At 69.6% G+C, this 17,390-nt stretch overlaps 3 protein-coding genes across 6 annotated transcripts; 1 reads left to right on the top strand and 2 right to left on the bottom strand.

Annotated features, from left to right (window-relative positions):
• Positions 1 to 160: 160 nt before the first annotated feature.
• RNF26 (ring finger protein 26) lies at positions 161 to 3,789 on the top strand. Its single transcript, XM_090027810.1, has 2 exons — positions 161 to 358; positions 784 to 3,789. The coding sequence occupies exon 2, from the start codon at positions 812 to 814 to the stop codon at positions 2,270 to 2,272; it is 1,461 nt and encodes a 486-aa protein (XP_089883936.1). The 5' UTR covers positions 161 to 358; positions 784 to 811; the 3' UTR covers positions 2,273 to 3,789.
• Positions 3,790 to 5,408: 1,619 nt separating this feature from the next.
• C1QTNF5 (C1q and TNF related 5) lies at positions 5,409 to 8,980 on the bottom strand. Its single transcript, XM_090027614.1, has 3 exons — positions 8,832 to 8,980; positions 7,334 to 7,564; positions 5,409 to 6,538 (listed from the first exon to the last, which is right to left on the bottom strand). The coding sequence occupies exons 2-3, from the start codon at positions 7,539 to 7,541 to the stop codon at positions 6,021 to 6,023; spliced, it is 726 nt and encodes a 241-aa protein (XP_089883740.1). The 5' UTR covers positions 7,542 to 7,564; positions 8,832 to 8,980; the 3' UTR covers positions 5,409 to 6,020.
• Positions 8,981 to 9,773: 793 nt separating this feature from the next.
• MFRP (membrane frizzled-related protein) lies at positions 9,774 to 16,650 on the bottom strand. 4 transcript variants are annotated; one of them, XR_016439170.1, is made up of 14 exons: positions 16,056 to 16,648; positions 15,722 to 15,866; positions 15,268 to 15,396; positions 14,825 to 14,959; positions 14,461 to 14,704; positions 13,993 to 14,123; positions 13,723 to 13,848; positions 13,464 to 13,540; positions 13,122 to 13,270; positions 12,898 to 13,028; positions 11,959 to 12,093; positions 11,734 to 11,858; positions 10,709 to 11,646; positions 9,774 to 10,384 (listed from the first exon to the last, which is right to left on the bottom strand). XR_016439170.1 is itself a non-coding variant. In XM_090027611.1 (13 exons), exons 1-13 carry the CDS (start codon positions 16,107 to 16,109, stop codon positions 11,422 to 11,424), a joined length of 1,806 nt encoding a protein of 601 aa, XP_089883737.1. In that variant the 5' UTR covers positions 16,110 to 16,648; the 3' UTR covers positions 9,774 to 11,421. The 4 variants fall into 4 exon arrangements, 3 of the variants coding, with proteins under 3 accessions (XP_089883737.1, XP_089883738.1, XP_089883739.1); XM_090027611.1 differs by having other exon boundaries at positions 9,774 to 11,646; XM_090027612.1 differs by lacking the exon at positions 12,898 to 13,028 and having other exon boundaries at positions 9,774 to 11,646; positions 16,056 to 16,650.
• Between the last annotated feature and the right edge of the window lie 740 nt (positions 16,651 to 17,390).

Here is a 17,390-nt window from a genome sequence, read left to right as displayed (position 1 = left end):
TCGAGTTTATTTTTACCCGGAGAGAAACCGCGCGGCGGCCCAGGCCCATGGGACTCCAGACCCACGTCCACCCAAGCGCAGCTGCCCCTTTAAAGGCCCCCGGGGGCGGGGCTACACGCTCCCCACTAGCCAATCCCAGGAGGCTGAACCCCTGCCAGTCCCGCCCCCGGGACGCGTGCGTACTTCAAACCGACCAATCCGAGAGCGACGGAGGTAGGCCTGCGCTTCCCATAGGCTGCGCCCCCGCCCCGCCCCCGCAAGATGGCGGCGCCCAGCGGAGCGGAGCGGGTGCTGGGGAGAGGTGGAGGTTGAGCCCCCCCGCGGGGGGGACGGGCCGGGCCCCCCGCAAGCGCGGAGGGTGAGAACCCCCCGCGGGCCTTGACCCCCAGCTGGGCCTGCCCTCTAATCCCCCCAATCCGGGACCCCCACGGGCCTGCCCATAATCCACCCCCCCATCTGGGACCCCCAAAGAGCTATTACTCCCCCCCAGTCTTGGCCTGCTGCATAATCCCCCCCAATCTGGACCCCCCCCCCCCCCCGCCGGGAGCTGCTGCAGGAGACCCACCCCCAGATGGGCCTGGCCCAGAATCCTACCCCCCAGTGTGGGACCTGGAGATGGTGCAGGACCCTCACTCAGAGCCAGGACCCTCCAGCTGGGGCTCCCCATCTGACCGGGGACCCCAGTGCCACCCCCTTCGGGGCCCAGCCCCCCATGGAGGGAGCAGCCAGGGGTCACCCTGGTGCCCCCTTCCCCACACTCGCTGACCCCGCTCTCGCCCCCAGGCCTGCTCGGGTCCCGGCCGGCCCTGCCATGGAGCTGCTGTTCGTGATCCTGCGCGGCGTGGGCCTGGTGCTGCACGTGGTGGGCTTCGTGCTGGACGTCAACTTCTTCCTGGTGTCCACGCTGGTGTCGGTGCTGCTGTGGCTGGTGACCTTCGTGTGCAGCCTGCCGCAGGCGCTGGTGGCCGGGGCGCTGCAGTGCTGGGATGGGGCCCTCTTCTCGCTGCTCTACCTGGCGGAGATGGTCTGCTGCCTGGTGCTGGGCTCCCTGCAGGCCCTGGCCGGGCTGCTGCGGGGCTTCACCGCCAGCCTGGAGAGCCTCAAGGTGGCCGGGCACCTGGCCTCGCACGTGGCGCTGCGGGGCCGGGAGGCGGTGCACCGCGGGCTCTGGCACCTGCTGGGCTCGGGCCAGGCGCTGCTGCGCCAGGCGTGCGAGGTGTGCACCATCACCATGAGCCTCCTTGCCTACCTGGTGAACAGCGTCATCAACATGTGCCTCATCGGCACCCAGAACCTGTTCGCCCTGGCGCTGGCGCTCTGGGACTCCATTGTCAGCCCTTTCCTGCGCGTCACGGACCTGCTGGCCGCCTTCTTGGCGCACGTGTCCAGCAGCGCCGTGGCTGTGGCCATCCTTCTGTGGTCGCCCTGCCAGCTGGCCTTCGAGCTGCTGGCGTCTGCCGCCAAGCTCCTGCTCAGCGCCTTCGTCCTCAACGTCTACGGCCTTGTCTTGCTGGGCCTGGTTCTGGCGTTCAGCGCCCTGGTCCTCAATCCTGAGCTGGTGTGGACACTGGCGATGCAGGCCTTGGGCTACCTGAACACCTTCCCCTCCTACCACCGCCTGCGCCGGGACATGTGCCGCCTCTACCAGGTTGTGCTCCTCACACTGGGCATGGTCATGAGCTCCCAGGCTTGGCGCAGGCTGGCTGACTGGAGCCTCCAAGTGGCCAACTGGAGCGGAGGAGTCCGAGCAGCGAACCCGCAGGCCCCTCCAGGGCTGCTGGGCCCAGCCGTGGGTGCTCAAGGAAGGCAGAGGGCAGCTGCAGCCCTCCCCAGGCCGGCCCCTCCTGTCAGGCAGGGGCTACCAGGAGCCAGTCAGCAGGCAACAGGGGGTGCCCGTCAGGTCCGGCAGCTGCCAGCCAGAGCTCCTGAGGAGCAGCATGGCGTGGATGCACAGGGCACTGTGGCAGGGCAGCACCCCGTGGTCCCTGGGGAGGAACCGAGCACGTCGCGGGGAAGAGCCTCGGGGAAGGAACAACTCAATGCGGCAACGGTGGAGGATGGGGAGGACCCCTGGCTGCTCCTGAAGGAGCAGGAGGAGCGCAAGAAGTGTGTCATCTGCCAGGACCAGACCAAGACGGTGCTGCTGCTGCCCTGCCGCCACCTCTGCCTGTGCCAGGAGTGCACCGAGATCCTGCTGCAGCAGGCTGTCTACCAGCGCAACTGCCCGCTCTGCCGCCAGATGATCCTGCACACGCTTGACGTGTACCTGTGAGCCGCACGTGCTGGACCACGCCGGGCCCCCCTCTGCCGGGGCAGCTTCTGCCTCCAGCTCGGTGCCACGCTCCTGATGCTGCCTTGAGTTTTCCAAAGAACTAATGAAAAGATCAAAGAGGGAAGAGACTGTCAGAAGCTTCCGTTCGCTCACATCTTGTACTTGCTTCTTGCTGTCACCAGAAAGCACAGCTGCCCGTCTGGGTCACAAGGCTCCGTCTTGCTCAAGACTGTTGCCTCGACTGCAGACCATGTGGCGTGTCCGAAGCAGGGCATGAAACATGCTCCAGTGGCTGAGAGGGGAGAACAGGTGAAGGCAGGGCCTGGAGTGGGGGAAGCCAACTGCTAGGACAGGGCTGGGCCAGGATCCAACGAGCACCACGTGCTTGTACCCTGCTCTGGGAGGGATTTTTTAGCAGGCTGTGCCCCCTGAAAACCTTGGGGTCCCCCCTCTATGCTGGTGGGGGCAGAGCATGCCCTAATTCTTGCCTTGGCCTCCCAGGGGAGTGGATGGCCTGGAGCCCACAGCAGGACAGTGAAACAGTTTCACTCCAGAGCTGCCCCACTCAGGCCCCCACCAGCCACAAGTGCATTTTTCAAGCCTTGATCCCACCTGGCTTGTGTTCCCCACCGCCAGAGACACGTTGCGGGGACGTGTCCCTTGGGGGCCAAGACCTGCCCTTCAGAAAGCAGCTCTTCACTTTTTGGATCCTGACACTTCAGTGGGGAAGGGGGTGGGGGCCTGGTTTCTTCCCATCCCTGTTCAAAACGGGGAGACAAACAGTCTGAGATGGTTCTTCCCCACGTCACCGGATGCCTCCTTCCCTGGCGGTGGAAAACACAAGCTCTTCCCAGCCTGACCTGTGGCAGGGTTACCAGGATTTCCGTGGCCACGCTGGAGCGTCTGCTCTGCAGGTCACCGATGCAACACTATAGCACATTCCAGGCTCCTCGCACCGCTGATGATTTCTGTGGAGGGGAAGCGGTGGGGGGAGGGGGAACAAAACGGATTCTATTTTTGTAAGACGTGATTTCTGACACCCCCCGAGAGCGACAGCTGCCCCCTTCCCACCAGTGCAACCAGCCCCTTCTTGCTGTGACTCAGTCCACCGCTGGAAGGTGGCTTCCCACAGCCTGTGCAACCCCAAGGCAGCCCCCAAGCCGGGTCAGATGGGGCGAGCTCCCGATGCTGTGGGCAGCTCCGAGAGGCCCGTGCTTCTCCGTGTGTGAGGAAGGCGCCGTCACGCCTGTGCATCGTGTGTTACGGGGCCGCCTGGGTTGTCAGCTGAGTGGGACCCTCCCCGTGTTCTGCTTTACTGACTGCCTCCAATGTGAAACATATCCTAACCTGCCCTGCTCTTGCCTTTTTCTTTGATGTGATAGTGTCTGAACCGGGAGGTCTGGGAGGGAGAAGCCCAGGCGTCGAGAGGGCTGACAAACAGGCACTTGAACTAGAACAGCAGCTGGAGTGGGGGCATCAGTGTGCCAGGCCTGGGCACATCACCAGCGCCAGCCTCAACTGCAAGCCAGGAGCCCGCGGGGCTGGGTGGGAGGGGGGACTTTTTTTTCCCCTATCCAGCTAATAAAAAATTGATAAGTGTTCTAACCCCAAATGGAGCCGGGCAGCAGGCTGGGAGAGGGGAGCCGCCTGGGCTCGCTTACTCTGCAGATACAGAGCGCGCCAGGCAAGGCTGGGTCCCGGCTGCAGGGTGCGATGGACCCGAGCCGGACTTGCCGCTGCGGCTGGGGGAGGGTTCCCGAGCAGGCGCGGGTGCCGCCTGCGTCTTGCCCTTGCCCCACAGAGCCCGGCAGGCTGGAGCTCAGCTGCTCTAGCAGGGCAGGGCCTTGGGGAGCGAGTCCTTTTAGGACCAGCGATTCTGCTCTCAAACTGGCGTGCCCCTGGGCACCACACTGTGCTGGGAAGCCTCCATGACCCCCTGCCCCATCCCAGTCCCAAGGGGAGGCAGAACAGCCCCCGCCTCCCCTTCCCAGCTGCCTTGTAAAGAATCCCAGGAGCGAGGTCACCCTCAGCCGCCCCGGGTGGGGGCCGCCGGTGGCTATTTTGGGTGCCCCCCAGGCCATGCTGCTGCGGCTATTTTAAAGCAGCTCTTGCCTTCTAGGGTCTGGCTGGGCACTGCTCCCACGAGCTCCCTGCAAATTAAGAGCCTCCGTTCCCGGCCGCGCGCGCGTCTCCAGGCAGCTTGGCCAGGCCGGGCCTGCGGGCCGGTGGGCGCCGTGCTCCGAGCCTCCGTCCTTTGCTTTTGTCCCCGCTGGCGCCCGTAGGTGGCCCCTGCCCCCCCCGACTACACTCAGTGGCGCCCGTGTTCAGGAGGGCGTCCAGCCGTGTCTCGTGGGCGTGGGCCCCCGGCGCGCCGAAGGGGCCCTTCCTGCTGCCTGGGCCGCGGGCTGAGGCCCCCTCCCCACCTGCTGTGCATGAGCAGCGCCCTCGGCTCGGGCCTTTTTTAACGGAAACGTTTTCACGTTGGCAGCCAAATCAGCTCCAAAGGTTCCCCCCCCCCGCCCCCCGGGCCTTCAGACGTTTCCAAATCACTTAGCGGGCAGGCCGGGAGCCGGACGCCCGCGGCCGCAGGGGCGCTCTGGGGCAGACTCCCGCTCCCACGCAGCGGGGCTGCCCACTGGAGGGGGGCGGGGGCGATGCCCGCGTCGCCTCCCCCGCGCCGGGGAAGCGGTTGCCCTGGCGACGACGGAGGCCCCGGTGCTTCGCGGGGCGGGCGGACAGGCTGAGGGGACCTGCCCCACGGCCGGGCGGCGGCGCTGCTCTCAGGCCCCGGGGCCCCCCCCGCCCCGGCAGGGCCGCCCCGGGGGCGGGGCAGGGGGCGGGCCCCGCCCACGGCCGGCCTCAGCGGCGGGAGCCGGGCGCCCTCTGCCGGGCACGCCGCGCCCCGCCCCGCCCCGCCCCGCGCCTCCGGCCCTGCAGGGGGCGCCGGGGCGGGGGCCCGCGCGCGTCACGACGGACGCCACCCCAGAGCGCGCTGCCCCGTGGGCCCCGGGGCGCGCGCGGGGCTGTTAAACACGGCGCGGGGCGGACAGCGCGGCGCGGCCGCTGCGCGCGCGGCGCTTGCCCGCTGCCCGAGCGCACGGCCCCGCCCCGGCGCGCAGCCCGGAGCAGACATGACTGGCTCGGAGCCCGTTTATTGAGGGGTCCGGGGTGGCAGGTACATGGCAGGGAGCGCGGCTGGCTGGGGGGACATGAGCGCGGCCTGGGCCTCCAGCTCAGCTGCGGGGCCCGGCCCAGCCCGGTGCCATGCAGGGCCCCCGCTGGCACCCAGCGCCCCTGCCCCTGCCCTGGCCTCCGTGGCATGAGGGGGTCTGCCCCCCAGCTGTGACTTCCGGCACCCCCAAGCGCTTGGTGATGCTCACGGCAGAGCTGGCTCCTTACGAGGGGCCTGGTGTTTGGGCTCCGTGGTCCACCCAGCCCGTGGCCTCTAGGGGTGGCACGCAAGGGGCGAGGGACCCCTGCCTGCTGCCCCCCGGGTCCCAGCCCCAGGGATGCGGTGCTCAGCCCATCAAGGCCTCTGCTCCCACCTCGCCACCTCTTACGGGCCGCAGGGACCCCCAGCCCCCTCCCCAGGGTGCTATTATACAGCGCTAAGCTGGTGCCCCCTCCCAGCCGCTCCTCTGGGGCAGAGAAGCCTCCCCATCCCCGTGCCGCGCTGCGGGGAAGCGTCCGTGGCAGCACCGGGCCAAGAACCCAGGCGTCCGGGCTCCCAGGCCCGCACGGGGCCGCGTCAGGCGAAGACGGCCGAGTTCTGCCAGTAGGAGTAGACGAGGAAGCCGGTGAAGGTGCTGTCCGTCTTGACGCTGGAGTAGAAGCCGATGTAGTCGCCCACGCCCACCTGCACCCACACCTCGTCCTCGGGCTCCAGGCGCACCAGGGAGCCCCCGGACAGCGACGCGGGCTTGGGCCAGTTCCCGTAGAACTGGAAGAAGGAGGCCACCGAGCGCCCGTTCTTGACCAGGTCGAACTGCAGGCTGGTGCGGTAGACGGTGGCATGCACGGCGAAGTAGTACAGCCCCGGCACCTCGCACGTGAACTTGCCCGTGGCCGGGTCGTAGTGGCCCTGCTCGTTGAGCAGCACCTCGTCGAAGCGCACCGGCTGGTCGGCCGCGGGCGGGCTGCGCACCTCCGACAGCTTGGCGCTGAAGGCCGAGCGGGGCGCCACCGCGCACTCCCCTGGCGCCCCCTTCTCGCCGGGCAGCCCGTTCAGGCCGGAGCTGCCCGTGTCCCCGCGCAGGCCGGGGACGCCTGCAGGGAGGATGGAGGGAAGAACGTCACCAGTGGGGATGCCCCCGACCCCACCACCCCCCGTCCCCCACCCTCTGTAAACCCTACTCCAGCTTGCCACCCTGTGTGCCCAAGGATGTGATCTGGGCATGCAGGCAGCAGCACGGGAACATGAGGATTGCCATTTACTGGGTCAGACCCCATAGTCTCTCATGCGGCTGGGTGACAGACCTATCAGGGGCTGACCAGGGTTTTGCAGCCTCCAGCATTTAAGGTCCAGGACGCTCCCATTCAGAAGCTCCCTCACTCCCCAGCTCAGTAGCTACTGATGCCCCTTGCCTCCTCCTCCTCCTCTTTTTTTTTTTGGCTTAAGGCTGACTTAGTTCCAGATTCCTAATCGACAGAGCTGAGCTCAATTGTTCAAGTCTGGCTCTACCTCCGGACAAGTCTCCTCCCCCCAGAGTCATCGCTGTGGGACTTCGGATACTCCCCAAATCTGGCATCCTACATGCAGGCCCCAAGCCTGGGGGCTTGGAGTTCAGGCACCCCGTAGTCTCGCTTGCCCTGAGCCAAAAGGCTGAAGGAGCGAACTGGAGGGAGAGCCTAAGAGCAATCCCCCGGCACCATAAATTGCGTAGCCAAGGCAGCGTGGCACACCGAGGCAGCATGGCATTGGAGGCAATGTGCTGAGATCCTGGTGCTTTGCCCCAGTCATGTCTGCTAGCATACGAAGGGTTAACCCACCTAGCAAGCACTAAGGGTGCAAGAGACCTCCCCCCCAGCCCCTTCCTGGATAATGGCTCAGCATCTCCTTACCTGGGGGGCCCATCTCCCCCTTCTCTCCCTGCCCCCCAACTGCTCCGTCCCGGCCATCACGCCCGTCCCTGCCGGGCAGGCCCTGGCTCCCGTGCACCCCCGGTGTCCCTGGCAGCCCCGGCTGGCCGGAGCACAGGCTGGGGATCTTGTTGTCCTCAATCTGGAGGGCGCCAGCGATCAGCCCGAGGAGGATGAGGAGCTGCTTCATCGCCAGGCTGTGCCGTGCCGGGGCTGCAAGCAGAGCGAGCTGTGAGGTCTGGAGCAGAGGGAGAGGCTGCGCCCAGGCCCGGGCCCCCAGGCACAATGTGGTGTGGCTCCTGCAGCAGGCGGTCTGTGCCTTGGGGCCCAGCTGGGCCGTGGGGTGCCCCACTGCCTGCGGCAGCCATGGGCCTGGCTGGCCACCGGGCTATTTGGCTTGGCTGATGGCGGTGGGGCAGACCCGAGGGGCGGCCTGGGGTGCGGTAGGGCTGGCGCAGCTCTCTCCACCCTCCCAGGATCCTGCCGCCTGGAAGGAGACCCAGATCATGGCTTGCTGGGGGTGGGGCTGGAGAACCCCACGGCCCCCCATCCTCCCCCCTTCTCCCTGCTGCCCCGCGGATGCTGGGAGGGCGGGGGCTAGTCCGGCCCAGCGTCCGGGGAGGCCAGACCGGTCCAGCCCAGGCCCTGTTCGGCCCCGGCTGCCGGGCCAGGCCAGCATCCGCAGGAGCTGTGCGAGGCGTCTGGAATGTGGTGACGCCTTCCAGCAGCTCCAGCACATTCCTGCTGCATGCGCTCGCTGGGGCCCGCCGCCGGCCGGCGCTCGCCTGGCACGCAGGGCGGGGTGCGCAAGGCCCGGGCCTGCCTGCCAGGCCGTGGGCGGGCGGGGGGCTACGGACAGGCGGAGGGCACGGCGCTGGGAGGAGTGCACGTGTGGGTGGGGGGCTGCAAAGGGTGGGGGGATGTGCGTGGTGCGCCAAGTGATGACCAGGGGGCGAGGTGTGAGCCGCGAGGGGTCTGCGCAAGTCGTGAGCTGTGGGCGCGTGGGGTAGGGGGTAGTTTGCTCTGGGTGTGCGTGTGTGGAGTGGGTTGTGAGCTCCGTGTGTGTGCGTGTGTGCACACTCGGCGCCTGAGGACGCTGGCGCGAGCCCCGGGACCTGCCCGTTTCCTGCCCCTGGGGGGCCTCTGTCCTCACTGGCTCAACCCACACACATGCAGGGCTGCCGGCCCGGCGCGCAGGCCCAGGAGCAGTTGCGTCAGGGCTGGCGGGCCATGCCCGCAGCAGGCACGCTGCCGAGCCCAGGGCAGCCGTCCTGCAGGGCTGGCACTCATCCCACCCGGCCTCTGCCGGGGGGGCAGGGCCACCATCCCCCCCAACCCCACTGCATCCCACATGCCCCATGCAGCCCTCTCCCCGCCTGGCTCCCAGCTGACTGGGGTCCCTTGCACCACGGACCCCTGCATTCAGGGCAGAGGGGAAGCCCCCCCCGCACTAGAGGAAAAGGGAGGAAAATAAACCTGCCTGGACTGTGCCGTGGTGTCCCCGCTGGCTGCGCTCCCCGCGTCTCCCGGCTCCCGTGCTGCCCGACTCCTCACTCCCTTCTGGCTCAGAAGGTCCTGGAGCTCTTCCTGACCACTTCAGCTGTGACGAAAGCCCTGGGAAAGCTGCCTTCCCCCCGGCCCCCCTCACCCTCTCCTCCCAGCTCTCCTCCCAGCTCCAGAGGAAACGGGGGAATTTGGGAGCCAAGAGCTACAAGGCATGAGGAAGGCTCCCAGGGTGTCAGCATAGGCAGCGGGAGGTGGAGGCAGACAGATGGATGGACACTACGCCCCTGGCATAGGGGCCTCGGGGAGCCAGGACTTGAAGACACCTCTTCCCAGGGCATCGTTCCTCCACAGCTCTCCCAGACGGGGCCCGGGCAGAAGGTGATGCACCAGGCCAAGCTGGGGGAAGCGGGGGACCGACGAGGGGCCACGAGCATCACCCCCCCGCCCCACGGGAAGCGCAGCAGCCTCTGCGCTGCATGCAGCCAGGCCTGGCAAGGGGAACCGCGGCGCCTCATTCTTGCGGCTGCCTCTTTGGAAGCAGCGACGGGGCTGGGACCGCGAGCGCTGCGCAGGGCGGGGGCGAGCAGCCGGCCTCCGCGGGGAGCAGGGCTGGCTGGGGCTGGGGCCAGGGCCTCGGCTCCACCAAAACATGCTCACACCTGCCAGGCTGCGTGCACACGCCTTTCATGCCACGCGTGGTCGATGCCAGGTACTGGCACATGCGCTGCATGCTAGCAGAGCACGTCCGTGCAGGCTCATGTACACTCACTAGCATACACGGTACATGGTAGCAGTACCCCCCCTACACACACACTAGCAGCACCCCCCCCCATGCCCACAATTCTCTAGCAGTTTGCACAGTCACTCACACACACATGCTAGCAGCACACCCACGCACACCTTGCCTGTAAACACCCGCCCCCCCTCATACACTCAGGATGCACACCCACCAGCACCAAGTACCAGCCCTCACAGTATGCACGCACGCACGCACGCACGCACGCACACACACACACACCCATTCACAGCCAACACCCAGCACCGGCCCCTGGAGCACTCCCTGCACTTCCTATCACATCACAGCCAAGCCCCTGGCTGCCGGCCCTGTGCCGCACGCCTGCCAACACGGCACAGACACAGGAGCCTGACACGCGGCCCCTTGAATGTGCACGTGCTCCATGAACGGGCAGCACATGCATCACCCTGCTCATGCACACCCCTGCTAATAGAAAACATATCTCTGTTTGCGCACACATCCCCTGGCAATGCACACGCATGGTGCACACACCACCCCGTGGCCCCCACCCTGCTCTCCCCAAGCCCTCCCCAGGGAAGGCTTTGCTGGGCCCGGGCTCTTCCCTGCCTTGCAGCAGGCAGGCCCGGTGGCAGTGCCAGCTGTCATGGTGCCCAGCCCAGGGTCAGCCCGTCCGGGCCTTGCGCAGTTCTTTTCCAAGGTGAGGACGGATGTTGCCTTTGGCCGGCGCGGCTCAGTGGCTTTGAGGCTCCTCCAGGCTGAATGGCCTACGGCTGGGAGACACGCCAGGGCTCAGCAGCTCCGGCCTTGGCCCTTTCCCATACTCCAGAGCGGAAGCCCCTTGTCCCCCTTCCCCAGCCAGGGTGCGAGATGGGCTCAGAGATGAGCATCGGTCCCTGGGGACCAGCCACGGGGCCAGGGAGGCGCCAAGGGGCACCTGCTGCTTCCCCAGCCCCCACCGGCCACAGCTTGGCTCCGAGCTTGTGCCCCCAGCCAGCATCCAGGTCTTTGCCCGCTCCCTGCCCCCAGCCTGTGACGCCCATGTTCCAGGGCCTGGAGCCTTGGGCACCCGGGGCTTCATCCCACCATGCCCCTACCTACACGCTGCGCTCCCTCCTCCGTGCCTTGGCTTCCCCAGCCCGGAGGTGGCGGTGCCGGTGCCGGCCCCCTGCTCCCTCCCTCCCCTCACATACACGCGTGCTCCAGGCGGTGGTGAGGCCAAGCGTGTTTGCAAGCTGCTCACGCTGTTTATTACCCAAGGCACGAGACATCCCGGGTGAAGGAGACAGCTGCAGCCAGCCATGGGCCCAGGATGTGCCCTGCATTCAGGATTAACCCTCAGCCTACTGCAGTGAGTTGCCTGGCATGCAGGCAGCTCTGGAGAGAAGCACCCATAAAAAGGGCAAGGAAAGGCACCGGGGAGCCAAAGCCCCTGGGGCCCCAATGCCTTAGGCTGCCCCATGGAGGGGCATGTACTGGTCCAGCCCCCTCCCCCCCCCAGCTGCCCCAGCCCCATGAGGCTTTGACCACCTTGCTCCTTCTCTGGCACCAGTCACGGAGGGGCCAGGGTCCCCCACCAGCTGCCATGACTTCATCCTCCCACCTTGGCCCAGAGGCTACCTTCGCCTCTGCTTTACAGAGGGGGAAACTGAGGCACAGGAGGATCATTGTGGCTGGAGACATGGGCTGTGGGAAAGCTGGGGTTGGAACCAGATGGACTTTACTTGTGCCCGTGGGAGGAAACAGCCACGATTCACCCCGCTGCTGCTGGGCTGAGGGCTCTACCCCCAGGAGCCCAGGCGCGGGGGGCTCATGGCTGGACGCACTCCCCGGGGTGGCTGGTGTCTGGCAGGACGCTGCAGTTGATGGGCCAGGCCATGCCCAGGAGGTCGAGGGCCGGCCGGCAGCGCTGCTCGGCTGCCAGGCACACGGGGCGGCAGGGCCGCAGGACGCCCCCGTCGGGAGTACAGCGGGGCACGAAGAGACCGCAGAGCAGCAGGCGCAGGGGCCGGTAGCAGGACAGCCCCGCCAGGCTCTGCAGGAGAGGGGGGCCAGGAGATGCGGCTGGGCAGGGCCGTGCTGGGCCCGTGCCCCGCCCGCCCAGCGCCGGTGCCCAGCTCACCTTGTAGCCCCGCAGCACGTCGGCGGCGCCCCGCTGGTCGGGGATGTTCAGCCAGATGTTGGGGAAGGCCGTGGCATTGTAGCTCAGCCCCAGGCACATCTCCACCCGGATCAGCTCGCAGGACTCTGGCGGGGCGCGGGCACTGTCAATGGGGGCAGGTCCTGGCGCACCGCCCTGCCCGGCCTCGGGCTGCCGGGGCCCACGCGCGGGGCACGAGGCACTCACCGACAGGCGGGGGGCGCGTGCTGGTGCAGTTGAGCTCGTCGCTGCCGTCGGGGCAGTCGTGCCAGCCGTCGCACACCGCCTCGGGCGCCTGGCACTCCCCGGTCCCGCAGGGGAACTCCCAGGGGCTGCACGTCCCTGCAGGGGCGAGGGGAGAGGGGCGCGGTGGAGGCTCCCCGCACCCGGCCCCTCTGCGGCCGCAGGCCCTCGGGACCGGGGGTGCAAGGACCCGGGGGAGGCTGGTGCTTCGGGGGCACTGCAGAGCTGCTGCGGCGCCGTCCCCAGCCCCGAGAGAGACGGCGGGCTGGGGCTGAGGGGTCATTATGGCGGGGCCCGGCGTCAGGCTGGGGCATGGGAGCAGGGCCCTGCAAGGAGACCCGTTCCCACGGGGAGGGGGGCAGGGGCAGCGTGGGAAAGTGCGGGGAGCTCAGGACAGCATCCGGCCGCTCCGGGGACCCGGGGCTTGTTCCCAGCTCCTCCATCCACCCCCAGCTGCCCCAGGCGACACGCACGGGGCAGGCGGGGGGTGCAGCTCCGGCTGTGGCACAGCCCCCCAGCCCCCGCAGCCTCAGCTCCAACTGGGCCGGAGCCCAGCAGGAGGCGCTGGCCGCAGCAGGGTCGGGGGGCAGGGGAGACGGGAGCCAGGCCGGAGCTGGGGCTGCGTGGGCTGGCGTGCCTCCCCGCGGGCAGGCCTGCAGCTCCAAGTCAGCAGCGGGAGACACCCGGCTTCCTCCTCTCCCCTGGGGAAACCGAGCCACAAGCCGGGGGGGGGGACACCCAAGCCCACCCCGCAGGCCTGAAGTAGAGCCAGGAACTAAACTGCAATGTCCCAGCCCAGGGAGCCAGCCACGCCACCACGCCGCCTGGCATCCCGGGGCGGGCAGACATAGAAGGCGCGGCCCCCCGTGCCCGGGCGCCCCGGCCCCCCAGCCCGGCTCCTACGCTCCGTGGCGGCCCAGGCCTGGTAGGTGGCGAAGAACCCGTCGTCGGCCACCCCGTCGTCGGCCACGAAGAGCACGGTCATGGCGTGGCGCGTGGAGGTGAGGGCGGGCGGCAGCCGCGAGCCGCAGAACCTGCCGGGACACGGGCGGTGGGAGCGGCGCGCGGGCGGGCGGCGGGGGCCCGGGGCCCGGGGGCCGGGAAGCAGAGGCGGGCGAGGGCCCTACCTGCCCAGCAGACTGCGGGCGCTGGTGCCCGCGCCGTCGTGCACCTCCACGAAGTCGAAGGAGCAGCCGTCCTGCGCCTCCAGGCTGAAGTTGTGGAAGCGCAAGGTGACAAGGTGGCCCTCGGGCACCGAGATCTGCCACAGGCACAGCTGCAAGAGATTGGGGGGGTGCTCTTGCTGGGGGTGCCTCAGGCACGAGCCCCCCCCATTCCCAGGAGCTCGCGGGGGGCTGGGGGGGGATGCTCTGCCCCACTCCGCTCTCCAGCCAGGCGCTGACCCCTGCCTCACGGAGGTGCGCTCCTGGGACGTGAGCTGAGCCCCGTGGCTCGGCCTCCGCACTCACCTGCTGGTGCGGGTAGGGCCGGGGGTGGTTAGGGGAGGAGATCTGCCCCTCCAGGCTGGTCAGTGCCCCGCCGCACTCTGGAAGGACACAGGCAGGCCGTGGGGCAGGAGAGGCCACGCACCCTTCGCCCCTCCCGCCGGCCGCGCAGTGCCAGGGCACGGGCACCCAGGCAGCACCCACACACGCAGCATCCCAGGAACCGCGGCCCCGGGAGGCAGCGGGTTTGGCCACCTCCCGGCCCTGCCCGGCCCACCCGCACCTCGGGGCTCGCGGCCGCAGTCGGCTTCGTCGCCGTGGTCGGCGCAGTCGTGGACGCCGTCGCAGACGGAGCCGAGGGGCAGGCAGCGCCCGGCGTCGCACAGGAACTCGTCCCAGGCGCAGCTCCCTAGGGGCCGGGCAGGCGGGGCCTGGAGGGTGCCGGCCCCACCAGGGCCGTGCTGGGCAGGGCGGCGGGCCCTGTGCTCGCCCCAAGCCCCTGCCCCTCCCGGCTGCCCCCCCGGGCCCCGGCGGGGGCGAGCCTCGCACTCACTCTGGCTGGGCACAACGGCGCGGTAGCGGGCGCTGAACCCGCGGGCGCTCACGCTGCCGTCCGACACGAAGGTGACACGGAGCCGGCTGGCGTTGGTGTTGAGCGTGGGGGGCGCCACGCTGCCACAGAACCTGTGGAGGGGGTGCGTGAGCCCCGGTGGTGCCACGCGTGCCCACCCCCTCCATGCCACCCGGGTGCCTGTGGGTGGGCAGACGCAGGGCTGCTCTGCGGTGCCCCCTCCCCAGCCAGCACCAGAGGCCCTGCTCGCGGCGTGGGGCAGGGGTCTCCCCGGGGCCCCTCCGGCCCAGGCCACCGCTGCAGCCTCCCTTGGCGGGTGCCCCAGCTGCTCTAGCCCCTGCCCCTTCTGAGCAGCGTTTGCCCCGGGCCAGGGCTGCTGGGGGGACACGGTGGAGACGGGCACCAGGGGCTGCCCACAAGAGGGCTGGCTGAGGGAGGGGACGGGGCTACCTGGCCGCACTGCCCGGGGGAGCGCCGGTCCCCGCGCCCTCCTCGTCCGGCTCCTCGTGCAGCTCCAGGCGGTCGAAGAGGCAGGCGGCGGTGCCCTCCACGCTGAGCACCTCCACCTTCAGCTGCACGGCCAGCCCGGGGGGCACCCGGATGTGCCACACGCACAGGGCGTGGGGCGGGTAGGGCGCCGGGTAGTTGGGGGAGCTGAAGGAGCCCTCGCGGCCTCGCAGGGTCCCGCCGCAGGCTGCGGGCAGAGGGGACGCGTGGGGGGCTCAGGGCAGAGGCCCCGCGGGGTGCTCACCTCCCGGGGGGCTGCCTCCCCGGGCGGCTGGGCGCGGGGAGGGGGCTGTGCCCCCAGACTCACCGGGCGCTGGCGTGCCCGCCGGGGGCAGCTTGCTCTGTTCCTGGGGCGCCAGGGAGCTGCGGGGGGCAGGTGCCGCGGTGCTGCTGGCAGGGGCAGCCAGGGAGGGAGCGCTGCCTGGGGGGCGCGCTGTCAGCTCTGTGCTGACGGGACGGCGAGGAGGAGTCAGGCCTGGGGGCACCCAGAGCGCAGCTCTGCTCCCTGGGACCTGTGCCCAGCACCTGCAGGTGCCCAAAGCCAGCCAGGGCCTCTCCTCTGCTCCCTCGTCGTCCTCGCCCCAGGCAGCCAGGCTGCCAGCCCCAGCTCTGGCCAGGGTGCGGGGGGACAGGGAAGATGCTCCCTGTGCCGCCACCACTGCCCTGGCATCGCCCTCCCAGGGTAGGAGCCGTGGAGGGCGGTGCAACAAGGCTGGGCTCCCCGCTCCTCGGTACTCAGCTGGTACTCACGGGACAGGATGAGGCCGAGGAGCAGGGCGAGGAGCAGCAGCAGGAGGACGCTCAGCAGCACCACGCAGAGCCCCGAGAACCTGCAGTCGGGGCGCAGCATCTCCCCCGCCGGGCGCCAGCCCTGCCGGCCTGCGGGAGCCGCGCACGCAGCCCGTCACGGGAGCACTGCTGGGGGGTGGGGGGGGGTCTCCCCCACGATGCCAGTGGGTCCGAGCTGGGCCCGAGCTTATGAGCAAAGGACGCCTGGGGCTGGCGGCACAGCAGCCGGCAGGGCCAGTGGTTCGCTGTGCCCATCAAGTGTGAGCCCCTCCGTGGAGGGCCTACAGCCCGGTCTGGCTTGTGACAGAGAGGACCCCCTCAACAGGCAGGGGCAGGCTCAGGGTCCCCCACCCCACTGCAGTGCCCTTCGTTCAGCAGGGCACCCCAGGGTGCCGCAGCCCCCGGCAGACGGTACCGAGGCTGTTCCAGGAGGCTCCCGGGACGCTCCCGTTCCCGGCCGCTGCCCGGCGCGGGGCGGGGGGCACGGGCACGGCGCCGGCCCCGACCGCGGCCGCGGCCCCCCCGCTCTCAGGCTCGAAGGCAGGATTGCAAAACTCCGTCTGCAAGGCAAGGAGTGGGGGCTGCGGTCGGGGGCACCACCGTGCCGGGGGCGGTTGGCGGCTCCTGAGCTGCAAGCCACGGGGGCTTTCTGGGCCATCAACCCCTGCCGGTGGCGCCGTGCTGGGGGGCACTGGACAGCACTGAAGGGAATGGCCGCGGGGCAGGCCGGAGGCAGGGGGTGCTCGTACCTTGCTCTGGCCCAGCGCGCTGGGGCACAGGGCGATCTCCGTGAACTCCTTCATGGCAGCGGGATGGCAGGTCCGGCTACAGTCCCACCCTGGGGGGGGTTCCGCCTGGCACCGCTGCCTGCCCCTGCCAGCCCCAGGCCCCCTCCCACAACCCCTTGGCCATCAGCACAGCTGCGCAGGCCTCTGCCCCCCAGGACGTCCACTTCCACTGAGATATGAACGGGCACAGCTTGGGAGGCGGCCAGGCAGGCTGTGCTGGGCTGGGGGAAGAGGGGAGTGAGACTCCCCGAGCGCCCCCCCCGGCCTTAATCCAACTCAGCTGAGGATGCTGAGGTCAGGTGCCCCGGCGCTGCAAGCCGGAGGCTTAAAGGCACAGCTCCGCGCCGCCGGCCCCGGCGCCTGGGGCGCAGAGGGGCTGCGGGCTGGCGAGCGGCTCCTCTCCGGCGGTGGCTGCACCGGAGCTGGGGCAGCTGCCCGTGCGCGGTGCCTCCCTGGCAGGTCTCGACCTGCTCGGGGCTGCTCTCCCTGCCGTGCTGGTACCCCCAGAGAGAGCTCGTGTAGCTTTCGGGTCTCGCTCCAGCCCGGCCCCAAGACAAACGCGGGCTGGACGGGGCAGCTCTGGGTGCTGCGGCCGCCCGGTCTGGGGGAGAAGCCCAGCTCCCCCTTTCCCTGCCTCCTTCCAGGCCCCTTCCAGTCTCAGCCTGCCCCAGGGCCTTTTCAGCGCGTGCCCCTGGCCTGCTGCTGCCCCTCGGCAGGCCCTGGGCAGCGTGTGCCCGTGCGGGGGCACAATGCCCCTCCCCCCACCCCGCTCCCGCGGTGCCCGGGGCAGGAGCCCACAGGCAGCCGCATTCCTGCTCCCCGAGCGCCGGCTCCCTGCGCCGTTACTAAGCGAGGGAGAAAAGCCTTTTGTTGGGAGCTTTGGGGCCAGCGTGGAGCTGCCGGGGCCTGTGGCGGAGAGGGGCTTAGCGCTCTGGGCGTGCCGGGTATTTGGGGGGTGGGGGAGATGGTAGAGGCTGGCTTTGGCACCCCAGGGTGCCTCTATGTCCAGCCCGGTCGTGCGGCTGAAGACAGCTGCCCGGTGGGGCTGATGCTCCGCTGCTCCTGCCCTCACGGGTGGTGGGATCTGGTAAGCTCAGGCCAACAGCAACCAGTGCTTCCTGCACAGGCGGCACCGCCAGGCTCCTGGGCACGTCCCTCCTGACCCCCGCCCGGGGGGCAGCTCCAGCCCTGAAGCAGGCAGCTGGCCCGGGGAGGAGCCCCACTGCGGGCTGCTTGCACACCAGACCCCCCAGGCCCGGCTCTGCACAGCTTGGAGCTGCGTGCAGGGCTCTCCCC

The sequence above is a fragment of the Crocodylus siamensis genome, chromosome 14 (genome assembly GCF_052110815.1).
Source record: "Crocodylus siamensis isolate JL-2025a chromosome 14, ASM5211081v1, whole genome shotgun sequence".
Lineage (NCBI taxonomy): Eukaryota > Metazoa > Chordata > Crocodylia > Crocodylidae > Crocodylus > Crocodylus siamensis.
Note: the sequence above shows the minus strand (reverse complement) of the source record. Positions and strands in the feature narration are given on the sequence as shown.

Coding starts and splice junctions, on each gene's coding strand:
- RNF26 (XM_090027810.1), top strand. CDS start 812: ATGGAGCTGCTGTTCGTGATCCTGCGCGGCGTGGGCCTGGTGCTGCAC.
- C1QTNF5 (XM_090027614.1), bottom strand. CDS start 7,541: ATGAAGCAGCTCCTCATCCTCCTCGGGCTGATCGCTGGCGCCCTCCAG. Junction 6,539..7,333: donor GGGGGAGATGGGCCCCCCAG/GTAAGGAGATGC, acceptor TCCTCCCTGCAG/GCGTCCCCGGCCTGCGCGGG.
- MFRP (XM_090027611.1), bottom strand. CDS start 16,109: ATGAAGGAGTTCACGGAGATCGCCCTGTGCCCCAGCGCGCTGGGCCAG. Junction 14,124..14,460: donor CCCCCGGGCAGTGCGGCCAG/GTAGCCCCGTCC, acceptor CCCCCTCCACAG/GTTCTGTGGCAGCGTGGCGC. Junction 13,271..13,463: donor GGCCCTACCCGCACCAGCAG/GTGAGTGCGGAG, acceptor AATCTCTTGCAG/CTGTGCCTGTGGCAGATCTC.